The sequence below is a fragment of the Leptonychotes weddellii genome, chromosome 2 (assembly GCF_054177405.1).
Source record: "Leptonychotes weddellii isolate Sample4059 chromosome 2, ASM5417740v2, whole genome shotgun sequence".
In the NCBI taxonomy this organism is placed as follows: Eukaryota; Metazoa; Chordata; class Mammalia; order Carnivora; family Phocidae; genus Leptonychotes; species Leptonychotes weddellii.
The window spans coordinates 13900380-13925439 of record NC_138370.1 but is presented as its reverse complement, the minus strand read 5'-3'; the positions used below and the strand labels follow the sequence as shown (position 1 = coordinate 13925439).

At 39.4% G+C, this 25060-nt stretch overlaps 1 protein-coding gene across 3 annotated transcripts; it reads right to left on the bottom strand.

Annotated features, from left to right (window-relative positions):
- Window positions 1-734: 734 nt before the first annotated feature.
- Window positions 735-20052, bottom strand: F11 (coagulation factor XI). Of its 3 annotated transcripts, none has more exons than XM_031037380.2 (15): window positions 19467-20052; window positions 18593-18648; window positions 16556-16718; window positions 15154-15260; window positions 14336-14495; window positions 13040-13149; window positions 12176-12335; window positions 9934-10043; window positions 9669-9831; window positions 9473-9579; window positions 6045-6213; window positions 4786-4961; window positions 3915-4010; window positions 3051-3190; window positions 735-2626 (listed from the first exon to the last, which is right to left on the bottom strand). In XM_031037380.2, exons 1-15 carry the CDS (start codon window positions 19496-19498, stop codon window positions 2465-2467), a joined length of 1911 nt encoding a protein of 636 aa, XP_030893240.2. In that variant the 5' UTR covers window positions 19499-20052; the 3' UTR covers window positions 735-2464. The 3 variants fall into 3 exon arrangements, with proteins under 3 accessions (XP_030893240.2, XP_081663987.1, XP_030893241.2); XM_081807861.1 differs by lacking the exon at window positions 735-2626 and adding an exon at window positions 2634-2984; XM_031037381.2 differs by lacking the exons at window positions 735-2626; window positions 3051-3190; window positions 3915-4010; ... (4 more) ...; window positions 9934-10043; window positions 12176-12335 and having other exon boundaries at window positions 13082-13149; window positions 14305-14495.
- Window positions 20053-25060: the final 5008 nt, after the last annotated feature.

Genomic DNA, 25060 nt, shown 5'->3' with positions numbered 1-25060 from the left:
GCTGTCAAAAATGCCCATGTTTGATGTCATAAAGGTAGCCAAAGTGTGACCCTCTCTTCTATTGCTAATGGGAGAGAAAATTGCCACAGGTTTTTGAAGAGAAATTGGATTATATTTATCAAAATTACAAATGCATTTGCTCTTTTTGTTTTGTTCTCAGCAATTCTACTTCTGGAATACATGCTACACATTTACCACATATGAATGCGTGAAAAAAATTGAAAACCACTTAGGTGTCCATCAGTAGGCGGCTGGTGTTTGGAATCCCCACACTGGAATACCATACTTTTATAAAAAACAGACTGAGGAAGCCCATTGTGTACCAATCAGAAATATTTCCAAGGCAGAGCATGAAAAAGAGAACAGTGCTGAACAGTGTTAGGGTATACAATCTTTTTGGTGTGGATCAGGAACCTTCTCACTATGGGTATAAGGTATATTTTATACCTTCTCCCAGTGTTTTCATTTCTGAATCATGGGGATATACATACTGTTCAAAAATTAAGATAATATACAATGTTAAGTATGACAAAACTAACGTGTATGTTTTTCTCAAATATTTGTCAGGAAAGATTTTCCAGAAAGATCTTCCTCTCTGTCCCTCTTTTAAAGAACATTTATTCAGAAATGGATTAGTAACACATGGTCTCCTCCACCTTTCATGCCCCTTCCTCTCCTTTTGAACAACAAAAAAGACACGAATGGGGAATATAGAGGAAAGATCTCTTCCTATGAAGAATTATATCCCAACATTTTTTTTTAAATGTGAAGTGTTCCATCAAGACTACTAAAGTAATAAGCAGATAATAAAAAAAAAATATTACTACTGTTTGATAATTTTAATGGTGCTCAAGTCTCGGTCTCAGTCTTCTTTGACTCCATAAGCGTTTTGGATCTGGTCCCTTTAGACCACCCCAGTCTTTCTGATTTGGGGTTCTACTTGCTTTTGTTTTTCGTTTGCCTTCCTCAGCCAAACTCATTTTTATCCCAGTTTCTGAACCTGCCCCAAATGGTCTTCTTCCTCTCCGTTGTCAGAGTGCCCTGTGCATCCCCCTCGTTGAAGTTTTATACTTGTGTAATTGTTTTATTTTTGTTGTTCATGCTAACTAGACTGGGGCTCCATGAGGGTAGGGACATAGCTGCTTGTTTACCCCTGTGTCCTCATAGTTCAGTGTGCTAAGTATTTTTCACACTGGATGAGATGTAAAGCTGTGGATACATGTTGAAAACTGCAGTGGAGAGAATGCACATTCTAGTTATTACAACACATCAGAAACAATAACCAGGCAAATACTCGCACTAAAGGGAAAACCCCAACACTTAGCATACAGGTTGCTGCTTTGAAGATAATGAAGACTCTACGATAGCCATCCACTTGTTCCCAAATTGTTTTTTCCCTGTAGTCTGGATGTACTTTGTATCAATTTCTGTCCAGTCCCTTTATTACCATCAATGTAGATTTGTAAACTCACACTCACAGTGGCAGATTGTCTTGGGAAGGCTCTATCTTGCTCCCCTCACCTCGATCAGCTTCCCTTACCCAGAACTACACCGAATAAATATACAATCTCCGCACCAATAGTTTTCTAGGCAAGTACAACTTTAAGATTCTTCCCATAAGATACCCCTCTCAGGTGAATTACAGCCTTCAATCCTTTCCCAGATAGATATTCTAGAGTCTACATTCACACTCACTCATGGCTTGTGTCTACCCAAACTAATTTAAAAACACATTAAAAATTGAAATGACAGGGGCGCCTGGGTGGCTTAGTTGGTTGAGTGCCCAACTCTTGATTTTGGCTCAGGTCATGATCTCAGGGTCATGGGATCAAACCCTGTGTCAGGCTCTGTGCTGAGCATGGAGCCTGCTTAAGATTCTCTCTCTCCCCTCTGCCCCTCCCCCCACCCATCTCTCTCTCTCTTAAAAAAAATTGAAATCACAAAAATTCCTGATTATTCTGAAAACCGGCCATTGAATCTAGTCAAGTTCTTCTTTCACAAAAGAAAGATGTTCATGTAGGCAGAATACAGATTCTTGCAAATTGAGGGTGACTGTCCTTGTCTCCATTTTCTCCAGCTCCCATTTCGCACTTCATGAATCTTTTTACGGTAGTTGCTTTTGGTAGTTCTACCGGGGCCTCTGGTGCCACAATTTGATTCTTGAATCTTAAAAAATATCACCGTATAGTATTTCTTTGGCTCAGTAACGTGTGATCAAAAAGCAAGAGACTCTATGCTGAAAACAAACTAAGATTATCATAGAATGGAAATTTTGAAAATGACCACTTGTTTCTTTTGGCACATTCTCACAAATACCAACCCCCTTCAATGCGTTGCTGTCTCAGTATCATAACTTGTGGAGCAAAATGGCAGCCCAGCGTCTGTCTTCAGTGCAATCAAAACCCTCCTCCCAGAAATAATCTGATTTGCCTTTCAGGGTGTCAAATAGCATCTGGGGACTCTTTCACACTGCTTGAGTTTTCTCCAAAATCCAGTCCACATACTTAACCACGTTGGTGTAAACCCCTGGCCGTTCCCTCTGACCGCAGCCTTCTCCCCAGCTGGTGATGCCCACCAAATGCCAGACTTCGTTGTGTTTACAGGACAGGGGGCCCCCTGAGTCTCCCTGTGATGAGGAGGGGAAAGAAAAGGTGCACAGATGAGTTCAGATGCTTCTCATCTTAAATATATGTTCCTCAGAGTGATTTTGCCTAAAATTCTCTTCTTGGCTCTTTAACAAACTTCAATGTAAGTAAAACAAATGTGACATGGCTCCTAGAAGACTGCTTTTTAAATGCATTAAACTTTCTGGGGAGCCTCGGTGGCTCAGTCAGTTAAATGTCCAACTCTTGATTTCAGCTCAGGTCATGATCTCGGGGTCATGAGATCAATCCTTGCATCAGGCTCCATGTGTGGAGCCTGCTTGGGATTCTCTTCTCCTGCTGCCCCTCCCCCACTTGTGCACACGTTCTCTCTTGCTCTCTCTAAAAAAAAAAAATGCATTAAACATTCTAATGTGAATATATTCAACTAGCTGAAAACACTCTTACCTTACAAGCATCCTTCCCTCCTTCTTTATAGCCTGCACAGATCATCTTATTGGTTATTTTATGCCTTCTGTATCTTATCTGGCATTCTTCAGTTGTCACCAAGGGTATGTTAGCTTTCTGGAGAGTGTTTTGTATTTTGCCTGAAAAAAAAAATTTTGGCTTGTTAATGGAACAATCATATATATAATATAAAGATATGAATTTAAAACCAAAATCATACTTATATAAAAATCTAGAAAAAATATTAGGTTTACCTCATAAAACTTTTATAATTACAAAGTATAGAGAAGAGATTGTTTGTTAACATTAAGTTCAAAACTAAGTATGCCTCTAACTGGAATTACTGCCCAGAGAAAATAACTGGATAACAGGCCAGGATATTTCATGGAAAGTGCTAAGTTTCACATTAAACTTCATTAAAAATAATTAGTCTTTAAAGAGGTTGTCATATTTAAAATTTCCAATCAAACAGATGTGGGATCCTCCTCACTTGGGTAATTTTGCCTTTTCATTTTTTTTAAAGATTTTATTTATTTATTTATTTGAGAGAGAGAGAGAGCACAAGCAGGGGAAGCAGCAAGCAGAGGGAGAGGAAGAAGCAGACTCTCAACTGAGCAGGGAGCCCGATGCAGGGCTCGATCCCAGGACCCTGGGACCATGACCTGAGCCAAAGGCAGACGCTTAACTGACTGAGCCACCCAGGTGCCCCGCCTTTTCATTTTTATTAACATGCTTTCTGTAGTTGAAGGATGTGATTATTTTACTCGTATTTTAGCTGTATGCCTTGATACAGCAGAAAAGGGTAAAACTGAGCTATGTTCTTTACCTTTAGGATGGAGCACACTGAGAAACATCATTTCTTACCTCTTAACTTTCTGTACCCCCATCCAGTCACCCAGCAATCAGTATATATTACATTTCTATCTCCTTTGGAAGGTAGACATATGGGTCTCTGAGCATCTAAATTTTAAAAATCATAGTTTAGTCATCAGAATCAAAATATACCTTCTCTTCCAGGAGAGACTCTCTTCTTTCGCTTTATATTATGTAGTGTGTTCTCTATTTATTATATTTGGGTTTTGCCTCATTGCCATTCATTTTCATTCCTCATATTCAGCATTATCCATCACATACTCTAGTGTGTGGAACTATCACATCACCTGGGAATTTGTTAGAAATGCAACCTCTTGAGCTTCCCTCAGACCTAGATGGGTGAGGGACCTATCCTCACCCTTGGACCTATCACATCACCTGGGAATTTGTTAGAAATGCAACCTCTTGAGCTTCCCTCAGACCTAGATGGGTGAGGGAATAAGGGGGAAATCAAGGCACAGGCCTCCCCATGAGCTCTATCTCTCTAACTAGGTCTGTGACCCTGTAGAAATTGCTTACTTGTTCTGACCTGAAATTCTTTAGCCCCTAAAAGAGAGATATAAATCATCTTTAATATTCCAGTATATAGTTATGTCATTTGGTGCATCTGAGAAAGCCTGCAGAAAACCTAGCTCTTCACCCACACCCCACAGTAAGATTTATTATTTTTTATTTTTTATTTTTTTAATAATCAGGAAAGAGTGCCAGTCTTAACAGACTAAAAGACTAGCTTTGCAGACCCTCTCTCTTTCATGATCACACCACCTTGCAATTGCTGGGGTCAGGGCATGAATCTGGAGGTGTTAAACGTTACATCTAGGTAATCATTGTTGATAACTTCCCATTTAAAATTCCAACATACCTGTGTAATTTATTGCAGTTTCCAGTTTCAACAAGGCAATATCATACCCATTTTCTGCCACTTCATATTGATCATGAATTATTATTTCTTGAACCCCAAAGAAAGATGTGTCCTTTTTAACTTCTGATTGGTTTAAAATACCACTATAGACACGCAAGATTTTAGGTGACTCTACCCTAAGGAATAAACAATAGGAGGAAAAGAAATTCCCATTACCAAATAATTCCCAAACATTGGAGCTATATTGCTAATTACCTACATATTACTAATGTTTTCTACAGGTGGTGGGCTTTTTGAGGGAAAGGAGTGATTTCATGCTAAGATTTTTCACTCACATATTCCTCCTGTAAAAAGCTCTGGGTTAGTATATATTAAACACAAAAATGAATGAAGGCTCTTTCCACCCAACACACACACACACATTCTCTCTCTCTCATTCTCTTTCTTGATCTCCCTCTCATGAAGAGTTCCAGGTTCTAGTCTCAACCATAGCATTATTACCTGTGATCCTGAGAAATTCACTTGGATTTTCTGGTACTACATTTTCCCATATGGAAATGGTTAAAAAAAAAAAAAGTAAAGGAGATTATTGACTTCAAACATATCTGTGAGTTATAATGTGAGTTAGCTACATACTGATGAAAAACAAAAATAAACACACAATACCATGTCTGGAAACTCAGAGAATACTGAAGTGCAAAGAGCAAGTTTGGCCAACTAAAATTCCCTGGGATACATATACTCTCCCAATGGAGCTTTTAGGTCTGGCCAATATTGAAATTGACCTAAGTAGGGAATCCAATTTGAGGATTTATAATGAATTCTTCCTTCTGTATTTGGAAACACAGGGAGATAGGGGGGAAGGGGGGGGGAGAGAAGAGAAACAGGGAAGAAGCAGCGGGGGAGAGAGAGAATATTAGATTTAGAGAAGGGGAAATTCTCCTGTGTTTAGTTCTGGACCCAAGGCCCGAGACAATGCACAGAAGATATGTACTGGTGGGAAACAGCAAGAACACTCCTGGGCATGTGTATGCATTTAAATGGGCAAGTGAAATACTATGCCATCATGTTCCTGCACCTAATCTGATGCTGGTAGACCATAAGTGGTTCTTCCCTTTTGCCTTTTTTTTTTTTTCACTCGAGAAATTTAATTTAGCACATAGGATAATTTACATTTTTAAAGTATTTACTAAAATGCTAATGATAGATTTAATATATGTGTGAGCCTGGGGACTAATAAAAACAGGAATTGTACTGACTCGTCGAAACAGTGAGCAGCTGTTAGTATCCACTGGTTTCCAATGATGGAGCCTCCACATAGGTGTCTCTGGGTGGGTGACGTGATATGCAAAGTTATCTGCCACGGCCACTCACCAGGAACAGATGCTGTTCCTCCAACAATTCTGGGCTTGATTTTGGTTGTACACTCTGCAACAGAAGGGTTGCAATGAGTAGCTTCCTAAATCTTCCTTTTCCATCAGTAGTTATGTTCCTTCAGGCACAAAGAGGAGAAAACCTTCCCTCGATTCCATATTTTATAATGACCCTGACTTGAAGAAATTTTATAGTCAAGCTGGCAAGCAAAGCATGCACAGGAAAATGGAATGACTAAGGCACCTTGTAATTCCATACCCCCAAAGAAAGTCTCATCCGGTATTGCATGCAGTCTTATCTTCCCTCACATGATAACCCTGATGGTTCTTTCAAAGCAGTAGTTATCAAGTGTGGCCCTTGGACCTATCACATCACCTGGGAATTTGTTAGAAATGCAACCTCTTGAGCTTCCCTCAGACCTAACAGATCAGAAACTTGGACAGTGGAGCCTAGTAATCTGAATTTCGATCAGCCCTGCTGAAGTTTGAGAATATTATTATAAAGAAAAGTGAGCACCTTCCACTGAGTTGACAGCATCTATCCAATTCCCCCCGTCATCTTCCCCTCAGGCTGACCTTTGGTCCCAGTCTCTCCTGCTCCAGCTGGGTTCCATCCAAACCTGGGCTGCTCTTCTGTTTGTGAACTGCTTCTGCCTTTTGGCCTTGTTGACAGTTTGAGGTTCTCTAGGTTCAACCCTTGATACCTTCCAAGGACTCTGATTCTGATTTACCCCTCTGTTTCTTCCTGTCTTAGCTACCCTGGGCAGGACAGTCCAGTCTACTTCTACTTCCTGGGATGCCAAACATGAGCACCCACCCTCCTGATGGGAGCCTTGGCCAAATCTGGCCCAGTAACCTAGGGAGAGCGGGGATGAGGCGCTCATAGACAACAGTGTTCTAGAGCAATTCTCATATTTTAATGTGGATATGGATCACTGGGTTGACTTTTATTTTTACTTTATTTTTATCACCTAGTTTTTTTTTTTTTACATGCTGATTCTGACTCAGTCTGGGGCGAGACCTGAAACTCTTTCTAGTAAGCTCCCCGGTGATGTCAACATGCTACTCCCAGAGCACACTCAGAACAATAAGGCCCAGAGGATCAGGGAAGCTTCATGGCCTTAGCTAAAGGAGGAGTATGAAATTAGCAAAAGAGTCACTATTAGCAAAAGCCAAGTCCTAGATGGTCCGTTCCCTGGTTTTGTAGGTGTAAAACAACCTCTATAGGCCTTTCTTTCCTCAACCAGAAAATGGATGTATAATCCTGGGGCAGACTTCAAACAGAAGGAGAGGTCAGGAAAAGGAGTCTTAGAGAAAACTCCAGTTGGTAACACTTGGAGGCAGGAACAAGCTTGACGTGCTTGTGAAAGCTTAAATAGGCTGGGATGCTGAGAGAAGAGTTCTCACCTGAGAGTAGATGGGGTGAGATAAGCTTCAGAGAAATATTTTGAAGATTTTGACTAGATTCTGGAATTACAGGGAAGCTGTTATGATTTACAAGAAAGGAAAGGCAAAGTTTAGGACAATTAATAGGTAAGCAGTAACTAAAATATGTTACAAACAAGAAAGACTTTCTTAGGGATAAATAATAGGTCTTGTTCATTCTCTTTTGTCTCTCAGTTTAAACAAAATGCTGGATATATGTGTTTAGTGTTAGACTTTGTGTCAGGAAACATTTCTTTTGATGGCAATTGTCTGTATCTTCAAGAAGTTATGAAGACCAATGACAGTATAAGACATGATAAATATCTCAGGTAGATATCCCCTCCCATTAGGGTATTATTTCATCTAGTATAGTGCAGGAAAATCTAATGATCTAGTTTCAGAAGGTGCCCTAAGAAGTCATAAGATTTCCTTTTACCTTGTATTTTCTGCTTCAGCTATCAGTTTCCACGTGATATATTCTGTAGCCTTCACAGACCAGAATCCATACATTCATCAGAGAAGAAAATAATGAAAGGAGGGTGGGGAATGGATTCTGCAATTTAAGGTGTAAGTGCTGATTCCCATTTTAGAAACTATATCAACATCACCACCAACAAAATCTGCCAAGTGCCAAGTGTCCCTTCTAGTGCTTAGCAGAACTAAGATGACAGAATTATCGTAAATGGTGCTTCTGTCTCAGGTCAATGTATTGTGAGGAAAACAGAGAATCTTTGAGACACAACTTCATTGGCTGGCTTTTTAAAGGAGCTTGGACCATCCAAAGATTCCCACCAGATCCCTCTACACTCCAGAAAGGCATGGTTTCCTAGTTAGGATATTAGCATTGGACACAATATTGTATATGCTATGAAACAAGTTCTCAGAAGTTAAGGATTTACTCACCTTCTCATAGAGAAATGATTCTGACACAAAAGATTTTTATACTTTGAAAATTATTACAAAGTATAATCATCACTTCTTTTTATTCATTAAATCTCAGTTGAATCTTAAATTTGTAGTGCTTTATAATATTGGGCATTAAGCAATAAAAGTCTAAAATGCAGTTGTATGTAAATCAGTAAGTACTGAAGTCATAATGGGTAATTTAGGGAGGAGTGTGGTATATTCTTCCCTGTAGTGGATTCTGTCCCTTAGATCATTCTGTTTGCCTACAAACCAGCCCTTGCTACTATGCTCAGAAATTAGCCACTGGAATTGGCCACTGCTGATCTGATTTCCATTATAATTTTTATGTTATTATAGGTCTTCTTTAATGTGGACAATTTCCTTTCTACCCTACCACACTCATTGTTATAACTAAACAAGGTTTTACTGTAAATTTTTGCCAATACTCACAGATACGCAGAACACTTGGAGGCAATCTGAAAGAATGAAGGCCCTTGAAAAGGAGCTACTTTATTTCTTGAATAAATACATAATTTTTCAAACACACGACAACTATTTATGTTTCAACTAAAGGTCAAGTAGTGGCCAATGGACAGAAAATGAATGATCCGACTAACCAAAATGCTGGTTGATATTCAATTTTAAAGGATAATAAGATCATTGGCCCTCATAACAAGAATCAAACATCAAAGTGTTGGCTAAACCTGAGTCTCACCATGAAATACCAGCTGTATAAATGTGTTAAATTAAAACACATATTCATTTAATACTAGGCAATGCAGAGTTTAGTTAAGGCCCAATATTTACCTCTAAAACATGGTCAGCCTGGGTGACAGGAGCAAAAATAACAGAAAATTGCATCTAAGTTCATTATTGTACTAATTTTCTCCCCTTTGTGGCTATTATTGACTCTCTCCGTCATGATATATTTGGTATAGAACTCCTTCAGATGTATTTTTTTCCTCAGGTAACATGAAACTCACCGTTATCCATTTTACATAACCTTAATGTATATCCAGAAATACCGCCTCTCCCATGAAGTATTTTAGTTGGCGATCCATTTGAAGAAAGTTTTAAGTAACATTTACCCCTGCAGGTTGGAAACAAAATAGTATAAGCACAAGGCACCCCTCAAAAAGATGGGACAGGAGCATCTATGTAACACGTCATAGGTCTTACTTCCCTCCGTTGCAAGATTCTGGAGATGGGGAATAGGTAAAAAATTGGCAGCGGATGGTATCGGTACACATTTTCTGGCAGGCTTCATGCCCTTTCACATCAACAATGTCCAATTCTTCTCCCAAGAAATCAGTGTCATGGTAAAATGAGGAGTGACAGAACACTAGGCAGCAAACCACAGATCAGATATGAGACACAAAACCTTAGCGCTTGTCAACCTTGGGTTTGCTAAGCTCGATCGGAAGAAAGCGCTTTTGCTGTTTACCTGGGACGCTGTGCCTGCAGTTTTGCAGACTAAAACCAGAAAGAGCTTTGTTCTTCTTAATGCGTGTACTTGGTAATCCACTTTCAGATGTTTTCAGGAGACAAAGGTTTCTAAGCACAAAAAAAAAGGAGGTAATGTAAATATATCATGTAAGACATATCAAAGAAAAAAACTATTTTTTATAGCACATATAAAAGGCAATTCATGTTGGTATTGAACAGTGAAAATTTTCTCATTTTGCAAGTACTCTTCATAAATCACCGAGTCAGACCCCATGATTTGTGGTAGACAAATCTTCAAAACTAAGCCACTTGCCTCCATAAAAATTTTCTGAGCTGGTTCTACTGTCAGTGTTCCTAGCATTTTCCTTCTTTACCTGCATTCTTTCAACACTCCTAGCCCATCTCAAAGATGCCATAATTTTCATGCTACAGAGAAATCTGCCATCCAGAGTAGCTGGATGACTCTGGATGGCAGATTAATTCCTGGCTTAGACAGGGATAAATGAAAGCCAACACAGACTGCATCTTCCTGGAAGGAAGTAACTTCTCCTAATGAGCCCCAAATCACAGTCTAGAGCAGTGCTGTCCAACAGAATTTTCTGCAATGATCGAAATAGTCCATGTCTGTGCCATCTGAGTCAATGGCCACTAGTGAGCACTTGGAATGTGGCTAATACAGCAGAAGAAATGAATATATAGTTCTATTTAATTTTAATTAATTTAAATTTAAAAAGCCAAGTCTTGGCTTGTAGCATTCATCTTCCTCTCTCACCCTGTATCGAGGATCCAATACACTACTTCTCTTAAAGGTATTGATTAGGAATTTTATAAAAGGAATAAAAAAGAAAAAGAATAGTGATTAACCCAACAGTACAAAGCCATCTTTCTAATTTGTGACATTTATCATGTCCCAAGGCTCAATCTTTGCACCTCCTCTCTTCTCCGACTGCATTCGTTCCTTTGATGGTCTCACCCAGTTTCAGTCACTTTAATCACCAGCTGTATTCTGGTAACACCCGAACACAGATCTAGAACATAAATCTCTCTTCTTAGTTCCAGATTTCTCTTTCCAATGGCCAATTCAACACTTCTCTCTGGATGTCTACTAGGCATCTCTTCTCTCTTGAAATCTGCTCCTCATGAAATCTGCATCCCCATCACCGGCTTTATCATCCTGTCAGTTCCCTGGGCCAAAAGTCTCAGAGCTGTCACTGACTTTCTTTCCTCCAGAGCTGACGTCAAATTCATCAGCAAATCTTATTGGCCCTACATGGACAATATCTCCCAATCTGATTACTTCTCTATCACTTCCACTCTGGTCCAAGTAGGGCAGCGTTTTTATCTATTGAGTTCACTAATGGTAGCAGTTTTGTTTAGAACAGTGCCTGGTATACAGTAAGCACCAAATAAATTACATTATGTTGTTGAGTAAATGAAAGCAACAGATATATTGTCATGTGACAGACTGAGTACTTCTGAAAGTTGCTCAATGGAAAACCAGACTTGCCTGATGGACAGTGAACTTGAGGGCTTACGCTGGCTGGATTGCTCCTGGGGACACACTCCCCACATGGGCAGCTAAGCCAAGAAAATACCAAGGATTCTGAGAATTCTGATTCAGATAATATAGAGAACCTAGATTTTGAAGCAGACTTAATCTTAAGGTTTTTTGGGGTTTTTTTTAGTCTTATTAATGAGGGGCAGCAACCCCAAGAGATATCCCTTTAATGACCAAAGAAATTTCCTATGCTTTATTATGGTTTCCTGTATTAATACCCATCAGTAGGGAAACAGCATCTCAATTCTCAAACCTCCCTCCACAATTACCCCCAATTCCATTAATGTAGGCCTTCATTTCCACTTCTCTTCACTTCGGATTTGACATTTCGCTGAAATTCCCAGCTTGTTCTGCTCCAGGTTCAACGATCTCAAACTGGGCACTGAACTAAGTTGCCTTTTAATGGTCATCCATATTTTCTTCATTCTGTTCAGAACTAGGCAACTCTCCCTTTGCTGAAGGCAGGGACCTCCCCCAGCTAAAGAAAACAAGAATCCTTGCTAACATGGGATGTGTGGCCATTAAGTGGGGAATGGAAAGAGGGAGAAGCTAGGAATTCTTCTTTGCAACTCTGATCTACCCAATGCAGATATTTAGATCAAATGTGTAGTAGCTCAGAATTGTTAACCATGGATTTTGAACAGTTGTTTTAAAAAATAGCACATTAATCTTAACTCCTTACCTTTCAGATTCCTTTGGCCATTCTTGAGAAAAGAAGGTAAAAAACAAACAACTGGGATGGTGAGTACAAATGCGGCGACAGACAAAGGCATCTGGGGCCAAGACACTGTCGATGTTACTGTCTGCAAACACTGTACTACGGAAAACATCCCTAATACAAGCTGCACAACAGAAGAAACCATGCTTAAGAAATCAGTTCACCAACATAACCAGTAAAATACCTGTCATCGTATTTGTAAATGCCATATGAAAAGTTGGTTGGGGGGCGAGGGACGGATGAATAAGCTGAGCACAGAGGAATTTTAGGGCGGTGGAAATTCTCTGTATGATACTGTAATGACATTGGACAAATGTCATGATACATTTGTCTACGCCCATAGAATATACAACACCAAGAGTGAATGAGAATGTGAACTGTGGACTTGAGGGGATTATGATGTGTCCGTGTACGTTAGTCAACTGTAACGAATGTACCGCTCTGGTGGGGGATGTTGATAATGAGGAAATCTGCGCATGTGTGGGGGCAGGGGTGTATGGGACATCTATATTTTCCCCTCAATTTTGCAGCAAACCTAAAATTGCTCTAAAGAAATAAAGTCTTAATAACAATTTTTTAAAGGTTTGTTTATTTCAAGATCTTTAGAATTTTCTTTTAAACTAGGAAACGTGAAGTGATTATTCTAAATTCAAACATAGCTCTAATTATATAGGACACAATGAATTTTTTCACATGAAGAAGGTAAAAGATCATTTGGTCCACTTCATCAGTGAGCACATATTGGGATCCTAAGTTAGGCCCATCAGACATATCATCAGCCCTTACTATTTAATGGCTAAACCACCTCACTAAGTAAATAATAGTTACCCAGATTAGAAAGCGCACAGGATTTCAATGAAAATCCAGACACCACTGAACTGAGCTTCGTTATTCTGGTTGGTGTCCCCATTTGGGTGTACTTCAATAGACAAACGTTACTGAATAAAAACAAAAATGGAAAAATGTTTTACTCTTCTAAATACAAGTAGGAAAAAACATAAGGTGATAAGAAATTCCAATTTAGACCCTGCCTGGGCATTACAGCTAAAGGACTGCTCTGGAAAGCATGGATCTGAGAGCTGGACAGCTGGACTTGAGTCCTCGCTCTGCCAGGACCTGGTGGGCCTGTGAATTGGGTCAACTTTATTTTTCATTACTCAAATGCCAGCTTTGGAGGGATGGTGGTCTGAAGAGTAGCAGGTAGGAAGTAATGAATTCTCAAGCCCTTCTCAATGTTAGCATTTTAACTTTTTTATAATGCCCAGCACCTCCCAAGTTCCTGGCTTGCTGTCCATGTTGTGTTAAGTCTTAGATGTAAAAAATGTAAAAAGATGTAGTATGAACTAAGCTAAACACAAACCATGAAAGCTTGCTTATTAATTTGAAGGTTCTGTTTTATCATTGGTGTTTTTGAAATAAATCTCTATTGCTTTATTTGCTTTGCACTCACGTCCTTGTTGTGAATGTGGACAGTGGAATGTTAAAACCCAAAGGTAAATCCAAATACTAGTCATATGAATTTATTTCTCTCTCTCTCTCTTTTTGATTCTAGATAAGTATAATTTACTATACAACTCTAAAACTTCACAAATATTTCTAAATATAAAAGTCAGTGCCATTTTCCCCTAAACTTTTTTAAAAAGGAGAACACAGATGCATCATTAGAGATCAGGTCATTTTTATATCCTACCCATTTATCTCTGGAATATTTCAAAATCTGGTATGGGGCAGGAACTTTTATTTAGAGAGGTCTGAGTAGGTTTTTCCTTTTGATTCTATAATCCTTTAGGCCAGGAATGGCACAGTTAGACCAATTATAACTGTCTCAAAACTGCCAATTAAGAAATGTATCACTTTTTAAATTAGCTAGGAGATGGGTTAAGCATTTTTTTTATGTAACAATGTCAGTAAAAGACAGACTCCTTACCATAAAGGAAATGCATCCAAGTTGGGCTTTAAATGCACTTTCCGTGAAGAAAACTTATCAGCACTGTACTTATTATAGAAATGTCATTTAGGGGCTAAACATGAATTTTGGCATCAAGCTGAGGAGAAATTCTGTTTTCCATCAGATAATGTAATGATCTACTTACTGTCCTTGGGCTCAGCCTATGGCTCACTCACCGATGCTCTGCGCTTGGAAACTGGCTTGTTGCGTATGTGAAAAAGTGACAGTGCACATCATTTGTGCATCTCTCTTGGCATTCCTGAACATTCCTGGCGACCGAGCCATTATAGTTCATGCCCTTCATGTCCAGGCCCACATACACATTTTTGTTGCAAGCTGGAAACAAAAGCAGAAAATATGGCAATCTTCCAGACTCCAGGGGCAACTGAAATAACGTTACCTTAGCAACGGTCCCTCCTGACTTACTCTTTCGACACCTACAGCCACTGTTCCTCAGAAGTCCTTTGTTTTCATCTTAATCCGCTTAATTTCTACTCACAGGTGGAAGCAGCAAAAGGATGCCAAGGTCCTTCTTATATTGCAACAATATAGACTTGTAAATTCCTGTTTCAGTTTTCCACCCTGGCCTCCCTGGTCTCCTTAACCCCTTGACTGATTGACGAACCTATTCAAGAATCTTTTCACTATTAAGACAAGTGTCATCTCAAATTTTACAGGTGCTCTTTTGACTTGAAGTAATATGTTTAATAAGGACTTTTATATAAAAACTTTAAGCTGGGAAAGAGAAAGACAATAAATGAATGATGAGGACTAATGTAGTAAGACATGTCCTTCAATAACGTAAATTTTAATGAATGGGGTGGTGGGAGGGGACATGCATGCTTAGTTTTTACTCTACACTGAAGGCACTTCATTTGGAGATTCTATGACCACACAGCAGGGTTTTGTTTTATAGTTATAAAGCCCTATGTGATGTAATTATACATAGGTATCATAGTAACTAGTATTTATGAATTCTAATAAGACATCTTACCACTTATTTGGTGTGAGCATTGCTTGAAAGAATATCCAGAAATGGCTCCTGTCATATTCACCCTTGGCAGTGTTTCTGTTACACTGTCCTTCAGGATACAAGTAAACCTGTTTTGTTTTTTTTTTAAATAAATAAATAACATTACTGCATGAGAACTTCTGTTTTAAAATAATGGATCTTAAGAGCCAGCACACAGGATGTCAAAGAGAAAGAAACAGACCGCTCTATCTCACGCCAAAACAAATATTTTCTTAGCCAAACCGAGTTTGTTTCTCGTTCCAACATCCCTACACTTAAAAGATCACATACAGTATTCCCTACTACCTGGAAATGGGAGGGGATGAACTATGACCTGTTGGTCAAACAACCCTCTACCTGTTTTGTATGGCCCATGAGCTGAGAATGGTTTCTATATTTTTAAATGGTTACATTTTAAATGGTTATATAAGTACTTAAGTAATATTCTTGATTTTGCCTCTGGACCTGTAAAGCCTAAACTATTTATTCCCTGCCTTGTCAAAAAAAGAGTCTGCCAAGCCCTGCTGTAGATTCTAGAATAGTAATTTAAAGTTCTGGGTACTATGTAAATATCTATGAATGCGGCCATAATACACAAAGATGTTGATAACTTAATTCTGTAGTAAAACTTTGTCACTGAGTTTTCAAGCTCACCATGGAAACAAAAGTGGTGGACGGAATGCCCTCAAATTTTAAAAATACAACTACAGACACAAAACCACTAAATGCGATTTGTGAATCTGGAGAAGATTCTGGTTAGTAGCTATAAATTATATTTGGGGGACAACTGAGATGCTATAAAGGAATTCTTGTTTAAATCGTATGCTTTTTGTGTAGGAAAATGTATGCTGAAATATTTAGGGGTGAAGTATTACAATGTCTTCAAATTAATTCAAATGGTTAAACAGATAGATTAGATACATGATAGATAAATGATAGATAGGGAAGAAATGGCAAAAGTCTTGGTGGTGTCAGGGATCACTGTACTACTCTTTGAAACTACCTTTATAAATATTTATTACCTAATAAAATAATTGAGGGAAAAGCACCAGTTTAAATAATATCCAATATAAATAATCAATCAAAAAGCAAAGAACAAAATCATTAAGAGCCATAAAAGTGGAGAGAAATAAGAGAGAAAGTGTACTTTTAAAATCTAGACCACAGAGAAGTTGGAAAGTCCACACTGAGGGGCATGTCTGCTCCTCCCTGACCTGTCCAAACACCGTCTTTTTTTTTTCCGTAATATTTCATATTTCAGTTGAAGGCCAATATGTTTTCCAACTGCTGACCTTTACATTTTATAAAATGGTAGATGACTATTCATTGGTAAGTAATCCTCACGTAAAAACTATTTGCTCTATGTAGAAATGCAAACATTTACCATTTGGCAGGATCTTGAGATGACGATTCAGCCATGAAGGTGAAGAGCAAACAGCGTGGGTGGTGGGTGCAGATGACCTGGCAGTGCCTGGCACTTGGCGTGAAAACGGTAGTGATGTCTCCTCCTTGGAAGTAGGTGTCTGTCAACAGCTCAGTTACACAGTCTGTGATATAATGCATTGCATGCCTTATTTTGGGTTTTAGTTGCTCATTGTCTAATTAGATAATAATTTCACAAAGGCAAGCGGAGTAGGTCTACTTAACAGAAAACATGCCTGAACTTGGAAATCAGAACAATCAACACTTTTATGTTAGTTTATTGGGTGAGCAGCCTCAGACAGAAAAGGAGATCACAAAATGGCACATTTGCCTCAATGGAACTGTGCTGATGGGGGATCGTCTTGGAGACGCGGGTGCTTTGTGGGTAACTGAATAATTGCACAGAGCTTTACTGGCAACAGATGTTCTTTAGGGTCGCATCCAAGTCTGGAAAGGGCCACCTGCTTTTTCCTTTCCCTACTGCTTGCTTGTTGAAACTCCATGTTTATACGAAACAAAGGATCCAGAGAGATCATTTTTCAATAGTGTTTGATGGCCCTGGATGGGAGATACTGTATCACATCACTATTGAAAATGGGCCAGTTTAGTAACAGGAACTTTAGACTCTCAGAAAAATAACTGAATCCCATTCTAACTGAAGCCATACATAGGTTTGTGGGTTTTTTTTTTTTTCTTTTAAAGCTAAATTGCATAAGATTTTTTTTTTTTCTGTTTCTAGGAAGAGACATCTAATATTCCAGATTATGCTCTTCGGATCATTATTACTTAGTCACTGAATAAAAGGTTGTAGTTTTTAATCTTGGTATATTCCTATTAAGAAGTACTACTACATAGCCCATGATCTTCTTAATATCTTTCATACATATTTAACATATGCATACTATATATGTGAATGTATATATACAGATATAGTAAAACTGAAATACTTTGGGAAGGATAAAATATAACTCAAATACTTATTGTAGTAACAACCAACATACCAAATATATGGGAAAGAATGTAGGTACAGAGCAGTGAAAACTATCACTAGAGGCTTATATTAGATGGCCCAGGGCCTTGGATGGGGAAAATTTCAACTTTATTTTCATTAACCTCTAATGGAAATGTGGCATAGCCTTCTATTATTAATGTAAGTAACAAACCGACATAATGTTCATTGTATTTAAAAAGAAATTACTACCTGCAGATATCTTAAAATATCATTATCACTCATCACTAGTTTGGTGGTAATTATTATTCTGCATTTTTATATCAGAGTTGGGTTGTTTTTTTTTTACACCTTAACTATATTGCAATATACTTGATTTTCTTGGTAATCCTGTGTATTTTTACTTTATGCCTTTAAAGGCATTATTCTGAGAATACAGTCTAAATGGATCTATGGGGAAAAAGGAGTCAAGGATCCCTGCGACAGACTCTGCTCAAAACCCACCACATACACCTTCTAAATTACCCAACTACACCCTCTGCATATAACATAATGTTCTCCAAAATTGGCAGCTACCCAAGAATGACCTGGAGGTTAACGGAAACCTGCCCTCCCCTCCCCAAGCTCTGTGTTGCTTCCAACAGAGCGGTAATGCAGCCGCCCCATTAATGAAGTCTTATTTACACCTCAATATACTCCCACTGTCCACAAATCCCACCTCTTGGTGCAAAGCAAGTACTAATTACCACCAAACTAGCAATGAGTGATGTGGATTTGGATATAAATATAGGTACAGATGTGGATATGGACATACATATAGACTTAGATTACTACTATTATGAACAATTCCTGCACCTCAATTGCCTTCCCTGTTTTGAAAACCCACAGAGCCTTAAGTGAAAAATAAAATGATTATGTCCTTCCCTGGAGTAGATGGCGTGGGACCTTGGTGTGATTTCCGTCTCTGGGCTTAAGCCCTTTTGTTTTCTAGTCTTCAAATCAGGGAACCAAGCTATTTCCAATTCATACCTAAGATTAAGCTCTACTTACCACCAGAAACTGAGGCAAATAAAATGAAATGTACCACTTGATATAATAAAATCATCCTACAAAGAGAAAAATGTGCACATAAAATGTGAATTTATAATTAGTTTACTGCCATCAGGGTTTACAAAAAATAGGGAGGGAGGGGAATGGTTAATTCCATAGCGTTCACAGGGTTCTTATCATAATGCTGAATTTTACCTTCCCCACATCCCAGGACATCCCTCAGCATGGTTATGTGTCGTGTTCAACACTCTCCTAGTTCTGAAGAACTCAGAACTGACAGGGGAGATTACACCCCCCATCTCGGCTTCCCCAAGCCTGCAGGTCACCATTAAACAGATATTTCTCATTGCCATCATCTGACCCCTCCCCCACACCAATTTTTCCACTTTTGCGTTCTCTTTCAAATATTTTCCTTTCTTTCCATCTCTGAAGTCTCAATATAGCTATCGAAGAGCTCTAAATGACTTTCTACTTACGAAGTTTCCCATTTTAAAAATTCTGCTGCAAATATATTCATAGACCGTCCTGGTCACCCATAAATGTACTTATCCCAACAAAGCACTGAATTAACTGCTCTATAAAAAACTGACTATCAGTGAGAAAAATCAAGACTTATTTTTTAATATTGATCTTGAAAATCTTTTTAATTTGTAAAACACTTGTCATTGATAACAAGTTACTAGTCTTTCATTCTGCATCTTCCCTCAAATTGGTTATAGATAAAAGCTTCTAAAACGTCAAGTCAGACAAATTTTAATAAATCAATCATTCTCTCTATTGTAAAAAAACATTTTTAAAGCTCCCATGGTAGAAAAGGTACTTCAAGGAATAATTGCTTGAGAGAAATCTTAAATAAGAATTTTTGAAATCATACCTGAAAACATTTTGTTTGCTTGTTTGCAACATTCTTAGTAAGAGTGTTTTTCTTCTTCCCAAATAATCTTCATCCTCCTCTAAATGGGCTTGTGCAGGTAACGTTCACTTTAATATTTACTTTTACCGGGTCCCAATGTTATGTAACATTGCCTCTTTGTGGAGCATGTCTGGAAATCTCGGCATATCAAAAATGTCCCTTGGTCGAGTTGCTTGCTCTCTCAATACATTAAAATCTTTTTGTCTTATTTTACTGTGTATTCCAAAAAATGACCCACAGAGATTGCTGGAGAACTTGGATTTGCCTGTGTGCCTTAGCAGTTGGGCAAACTCACGTCAGTATTGCCAAAGCTTCACCAAACCACACGTTCAAATACCAGCTGTTAATCATTAAATCCAGCCGACCCCGAGCCTCACAGTCTACAAAGAAAACAAGGAAGGTCTGATGGACTGACATACACAGTATAGCAGTGGGACGGAACCTCACCTGTTGGAGGCGGGAAGCTTCTTCCAAGGCCTACGTTGATACAGTTAGTCTAAGAAGCTAAGCTCTTTTTTATTCCACTCACAAACACTGAAAGTCTAACTTAATTTTTTTTCTTTGAAAAACGGAAAAAATATGGGACTTCCGTATCTTTCTTTAAATGTTGGCGCACTGAGACAAAAGGAGAGCTAGGAAGTCACGTGTCTAGCTTTTGCAAGAAAAGCCATGGAAACAGGTCAATTCTCTTTGTCTTGGAGGGCGCCCCCTAGTGGTAGGACCTGGTGCTTCACAAAGAGGAAAGCTGGTGAAACACTTTTTTGGGTTTCACCTGGTTGTATTTGTTAAGCGCCTTCCTGTTGACCTTGAAAGAAGGGCTAAAAGCTCTATAGAAGCCGTGGATGAGGCATGTCCTCTGTTACTATTCATTAGTTTACTATTCATGGAACTTGAGCGGAAGCCATCTTTCTGCACTGTAAACCAGCCACCTGTGGGTCCTTGGCCAAGTTGCTTTCTCTCTGAGTTTCAGGTTCCTCATTTATAACATTAGACAATAACTAGCCCTAAGGATTTCTATGTGATCTCCTGGAAGCGTAAATAAGTAAAAAAAAAAAAAAAATTAAAAACCCTTTTTAGGGGCGCCTGGGTGGCTCAGTAGGTTAAGTGTGTGCCTTCGACTCAGGTCATGGTCTTGGGGTCCTGGGATTGAGCCCCTCATGGGGCTTCCTGCACAGTAGGGAGTCTGCTTCTCCCTCTCCCTCTGCCTGCCAACCCCCTCCCCCAACTTGTGCTCTCTCTGTCAAATAAATAAATAAAATCTTTAAAAAAAAAAAAAACACCCGGGGCGCCTGGGTGGCTCAGTCGTTAAGTGTCTCAGGTCATGATCTCAGGGTCCTGGGATCGGGCCCCGCATCTGGCTCCCTGCTCAGCGGGAAGCCTTCTTCTCCCTCTCCCACTCCCCCTGCTTGTGTTCCTGCTTTTGCTGTCTCTCTCTCTGTCAAATAAATAAAGTCTTTAAAAAAACAAAACAAAACAAAACAAACACCCTTTTTAATATGTCCGATTTATGTAAATTTTAGTTCCTTCACAAAAAGAAGATAAATAAATTTAAGAGAAAGATAATTTTATGGTTCAGAGAAGACTTCTATTTTCCATAGAGAAGCAAAATAAGATTTTACATTTATAAATGGAGTCACAATTTTAAAAAATTCTGAGGATGAAAGAAGAAATAAAATTACAGGTTTGCCCCCATTTGAGATCTTGCTGAAGTTATTGGTATCAGAGGAAATATTATACTTTGTACAGGGACACTGTGCTGATATGAGTGTGATCTTCTGAACATAGAAGATGCCACCAGTTACTTTGAGCCTCTCAATATTTGGAGATAGAGACAATCTCCTTTTATGTCCATTACAACAAGGTTGACATTATCTGAACAGTTTCTGAAAGTGTGTTGGGGTGCCTGGGTGGCTCAGTCGGTTAAGCGGCCGACTCTTTTTTTTTTTAAATTCTTCATTTAAATTCAATTAGCCAACATATAGTACATCATTAGTTTCAGATGTAGCATTCAATAATTTATCAGTTGTGTATAACATCCAGTGCTCGGATCTCAGGGCTGTGAAATCGAGCCCTACGTGGGGTTCCACGCTGAATGAGGAGCCTGCTTAAGATTCTCCCTCTACCTCTGCCTCCCCCCCACACACATGTGCTCTCAATGAATGAAAGTGTGGAATACCTAGTCTCCAGTGGCCTAGTGTCTGTGTAGAAAGACCACCCAAGATTAGGAACGCTGGACGCCACTTTCAAAATTTGCAGAAATGGAACTGCTGTAAAAGAGAACTTACTGAAGGAGACAGTGAGAGTATAGTTAGTGAAGTAAGGTAGATTTGAAGCTTAGCCCCATATAAACTCATGGGAGACTTTTTGAAAAGAAAAGAAAAGACAGCATTGTGTCACAGAGGGCAGAAAATTATAAGGGGGATTTGGACTCAGAAGAGGGCTTTATGCAAAGTGCTGAGGACTGTGTGACATTCTATCCAGAAGGCAGTTCTTCAGATAGTTTTAATTCATCTATTGCCAAGATTGTGTGACCAATCTTGACATAAAGAGTCCTTAGTTGCTTTCTTGGGTTTCCCATTTAAAATTAAGTACATTCCAGCTACACATATTAAGAGCACATATTTATGATGAGCTCCTTTTTATGAAGCTCAAACAGAGAATGGCAAGTTTATGCCAAGACAGGTTTTCATGGAAAACTGATACATGAAGTTATATAAGGCCCTTACATCCCTGTATTGTTTACTCCATGAAACCCCATCTCTATCGTAAAGCTCCAATAAAAAGACTATAATGATAACCTTCGAACCCTATTCAGAGAAACAGGAAGACTCTAATGACAGCAATACTACATTGGGAAACCAGATAATATCTTCCTAAGTTTGGTTTAGCTAGTTAGTGAAACCTCTAAAGCCTCTGAAATAATATAAAAATTCCAAAATATTTTTGTCCATTCAAATAAAAGCAGAGTAGGAGTCATACTTGCTTAGAAACTCTTTGAGATTAAATAGACCTTCCTTTCAAACTGAGAGTAAGTATTCTAAAGACTTTTTCCAACTAATGCCATTGTAGTTTAGAATTCCAATGTCAACTACTTTTACCTTAAAGGTAAAGGTCCCCCCACCCCACCCAGTGAAATAAAATGCTTTTGAAGGCTAATGGAAACAGGGACTTACTAGACAAAATCTTAGGAAGAATCTAGAACTTAGTCTACAGCGACCCAAGTGCAAGTCAAAATTTAGAAGCACTGATGACCTAAAATCTCCTCTGTCTGGGACAAAGGAAATCACACAGGCACACTGCAGGTAGAGACCCCCATCTCGGTCACAGCCGCAGTCAGCTTGCCTTTGGAGCTCCTCTCCCTCTCATCAAGATTTACTTTGAAAAGGGGCACTTCCTCCCATGTCCTACAGTCCCATTCTTGATGTTCCTGAAATATCCCCTTTTCATTATAAGGTGTTAAGCCTGACCTTCATTCGGGTTTCTCAACACTGCCATTATTGATATTTGGACCAGATCACTCTTTGTGGTGAGGGACTGTCCTCTGCCATGCAGGATGGTTAGCAACATCTCTGGCTTCTATCCACCGGATGTACCCCCTTGCCCAGGTGTGACAACCAAAAATGTCTCTAGACTTTGCCACATATCTCCTGAGTGGCGTTGTGCCCAGTTGAGAGCCGCTGCTTTAGATGATAATGAAAATAACAAATAATGGTTATAAATGCTCCCGTCACCTTTTATCCTTCTCATAGAATGAGGCAACATGATCGGAGCTAGAGACACCATCTGGGATATATGAATGCCATGCTCAAGTCTGGCTCTGTCCTTGCCAGTGGACCTAGAGATAATCTTTGTATCTCTTCAAGGCTTCACTGCCTCATCTTTAGAATAAAGATGCATTCCTTCATTAGACATTCACTGAATGCCCATTTATATGCAATATGAATGTAAGAGAGCCGCCTTCAAAGTTGCTCACTATTTAGTGAGGAGATAGAGGTAAACAATAATTAAAAGTTTTCCATTTAAATTAGAGATCTCGCACACCTTGATGAGGAATGAGATGGATGTTGGAGCCCTGGGCTAACCTCGGATTAGATGGGCACTTGTGCTGTGTGTCCCCCGTGTGCATGCACTGTTGTCATCGGCAAGAGCCGTGCCAGCTTCCCGGCCCCGAGCTGCCACCACCCTCTCCTGGATGGCACGGCCAGTGACCCACACCTCCTCCTCACTCTTCCTCGTGAGGGTGAAGTCATTCCAACCCCTCGCCTTCTTAGCCTCTTGCACGTTTCTCAGTCCCACGAAGGCTCTTCCTGTTCGCCTCTGTACGTGAAAACATGGTAACAGGGACCATGCCAGGACGGCGGGCCCTGATCAGCAACTTAAAAGTTCATATCCCAGGGGAAGTCCACATTTCAAAACTTCCTCCCGATTTTGCCCAAATGAGGTCACTCCCTGACCAGTGCTTGCCCAGCAAGCATTCCAAAGTCCTGTGCAAACACCCATTCAAATTAATACTAAAAGCCAGAGATAAAAGATTCTCATAGCACACCACTTCACCCCACCCCTTTAAAGATAAAATGACGCCCACACAGAACAAGGACCACCGTCTTTATGGCATGCCAAAGTGCAAGTTGAAGTTGTATTTATTTTTAATTATTTCATGGAACCCAGTCACGTTTTATAAAACCTAGAGCATTTCTGGAGTAAACTCTCCAGCCTTCAGTTTCCTAGTGTGTGGCATGTGAATAATCCAGACCTCATGGTTTTCCTTCAGCGCCCCCAGCTTTAGCCCTTTCTACCACTTACTGTGTCTTTGAGTGTGGAAGGAAAAAAATATCGCTTAGAAACTTCACTTTTCTATTTTTTCTACTTATTTTGCACAATATTTTGTCAACGGTCAGTTCTGTAAATGTGAAGTCAGTTTAACTGAACTGAATCCAACAGGCTGGTATCAGTCGTGGTAATCACTGACAAGTTTGGAATTTGTGTTATATGCAGATTTATGTCAACTCTTTTTCCCAGGACTGCTCCCTACCACCATAAATTGACAAGACTGAAGTTATGAAATACTTTATACGCGATGCTTCTTGAATTACTACTGCAGAGCCCAATATCCACTGACACCCTCACCCCATCCCACAGAGCGGATTCCTTGTCCTCCATGAAGGCTGTGTGATACCTCGCAGGTCTCTCCTGCATACCCAACCCCAGGGCCTTGTGCCAACACCAGGTAACAAGGCAAGAAGCCCAAATGAAGAAGTGCACTATTATTCTCCCAGGTTCAGAAAGCCCATCTCTTTCTTGGAAAAGTGTACCTTCTACACTTGGCGGAACAAAACCCAAGCTTACTGGCTCTTCACCCCAAGTGAGTCAGGCAGTAGTAGTTTTTCATGACCATGCAGGTGAGGAAGAGAGAAGAAATTACCATCTCTAAGAAAGATTGAGTTCCAGAGCCAGCAGTCCGATAAGAGTGACCCAGTCCAAGCACTGTGCTAGAATCGGGAGTCGCTTACCTTCCATTCTGTCTCACAATCAGAAGAAAACACTTGTAAATCACA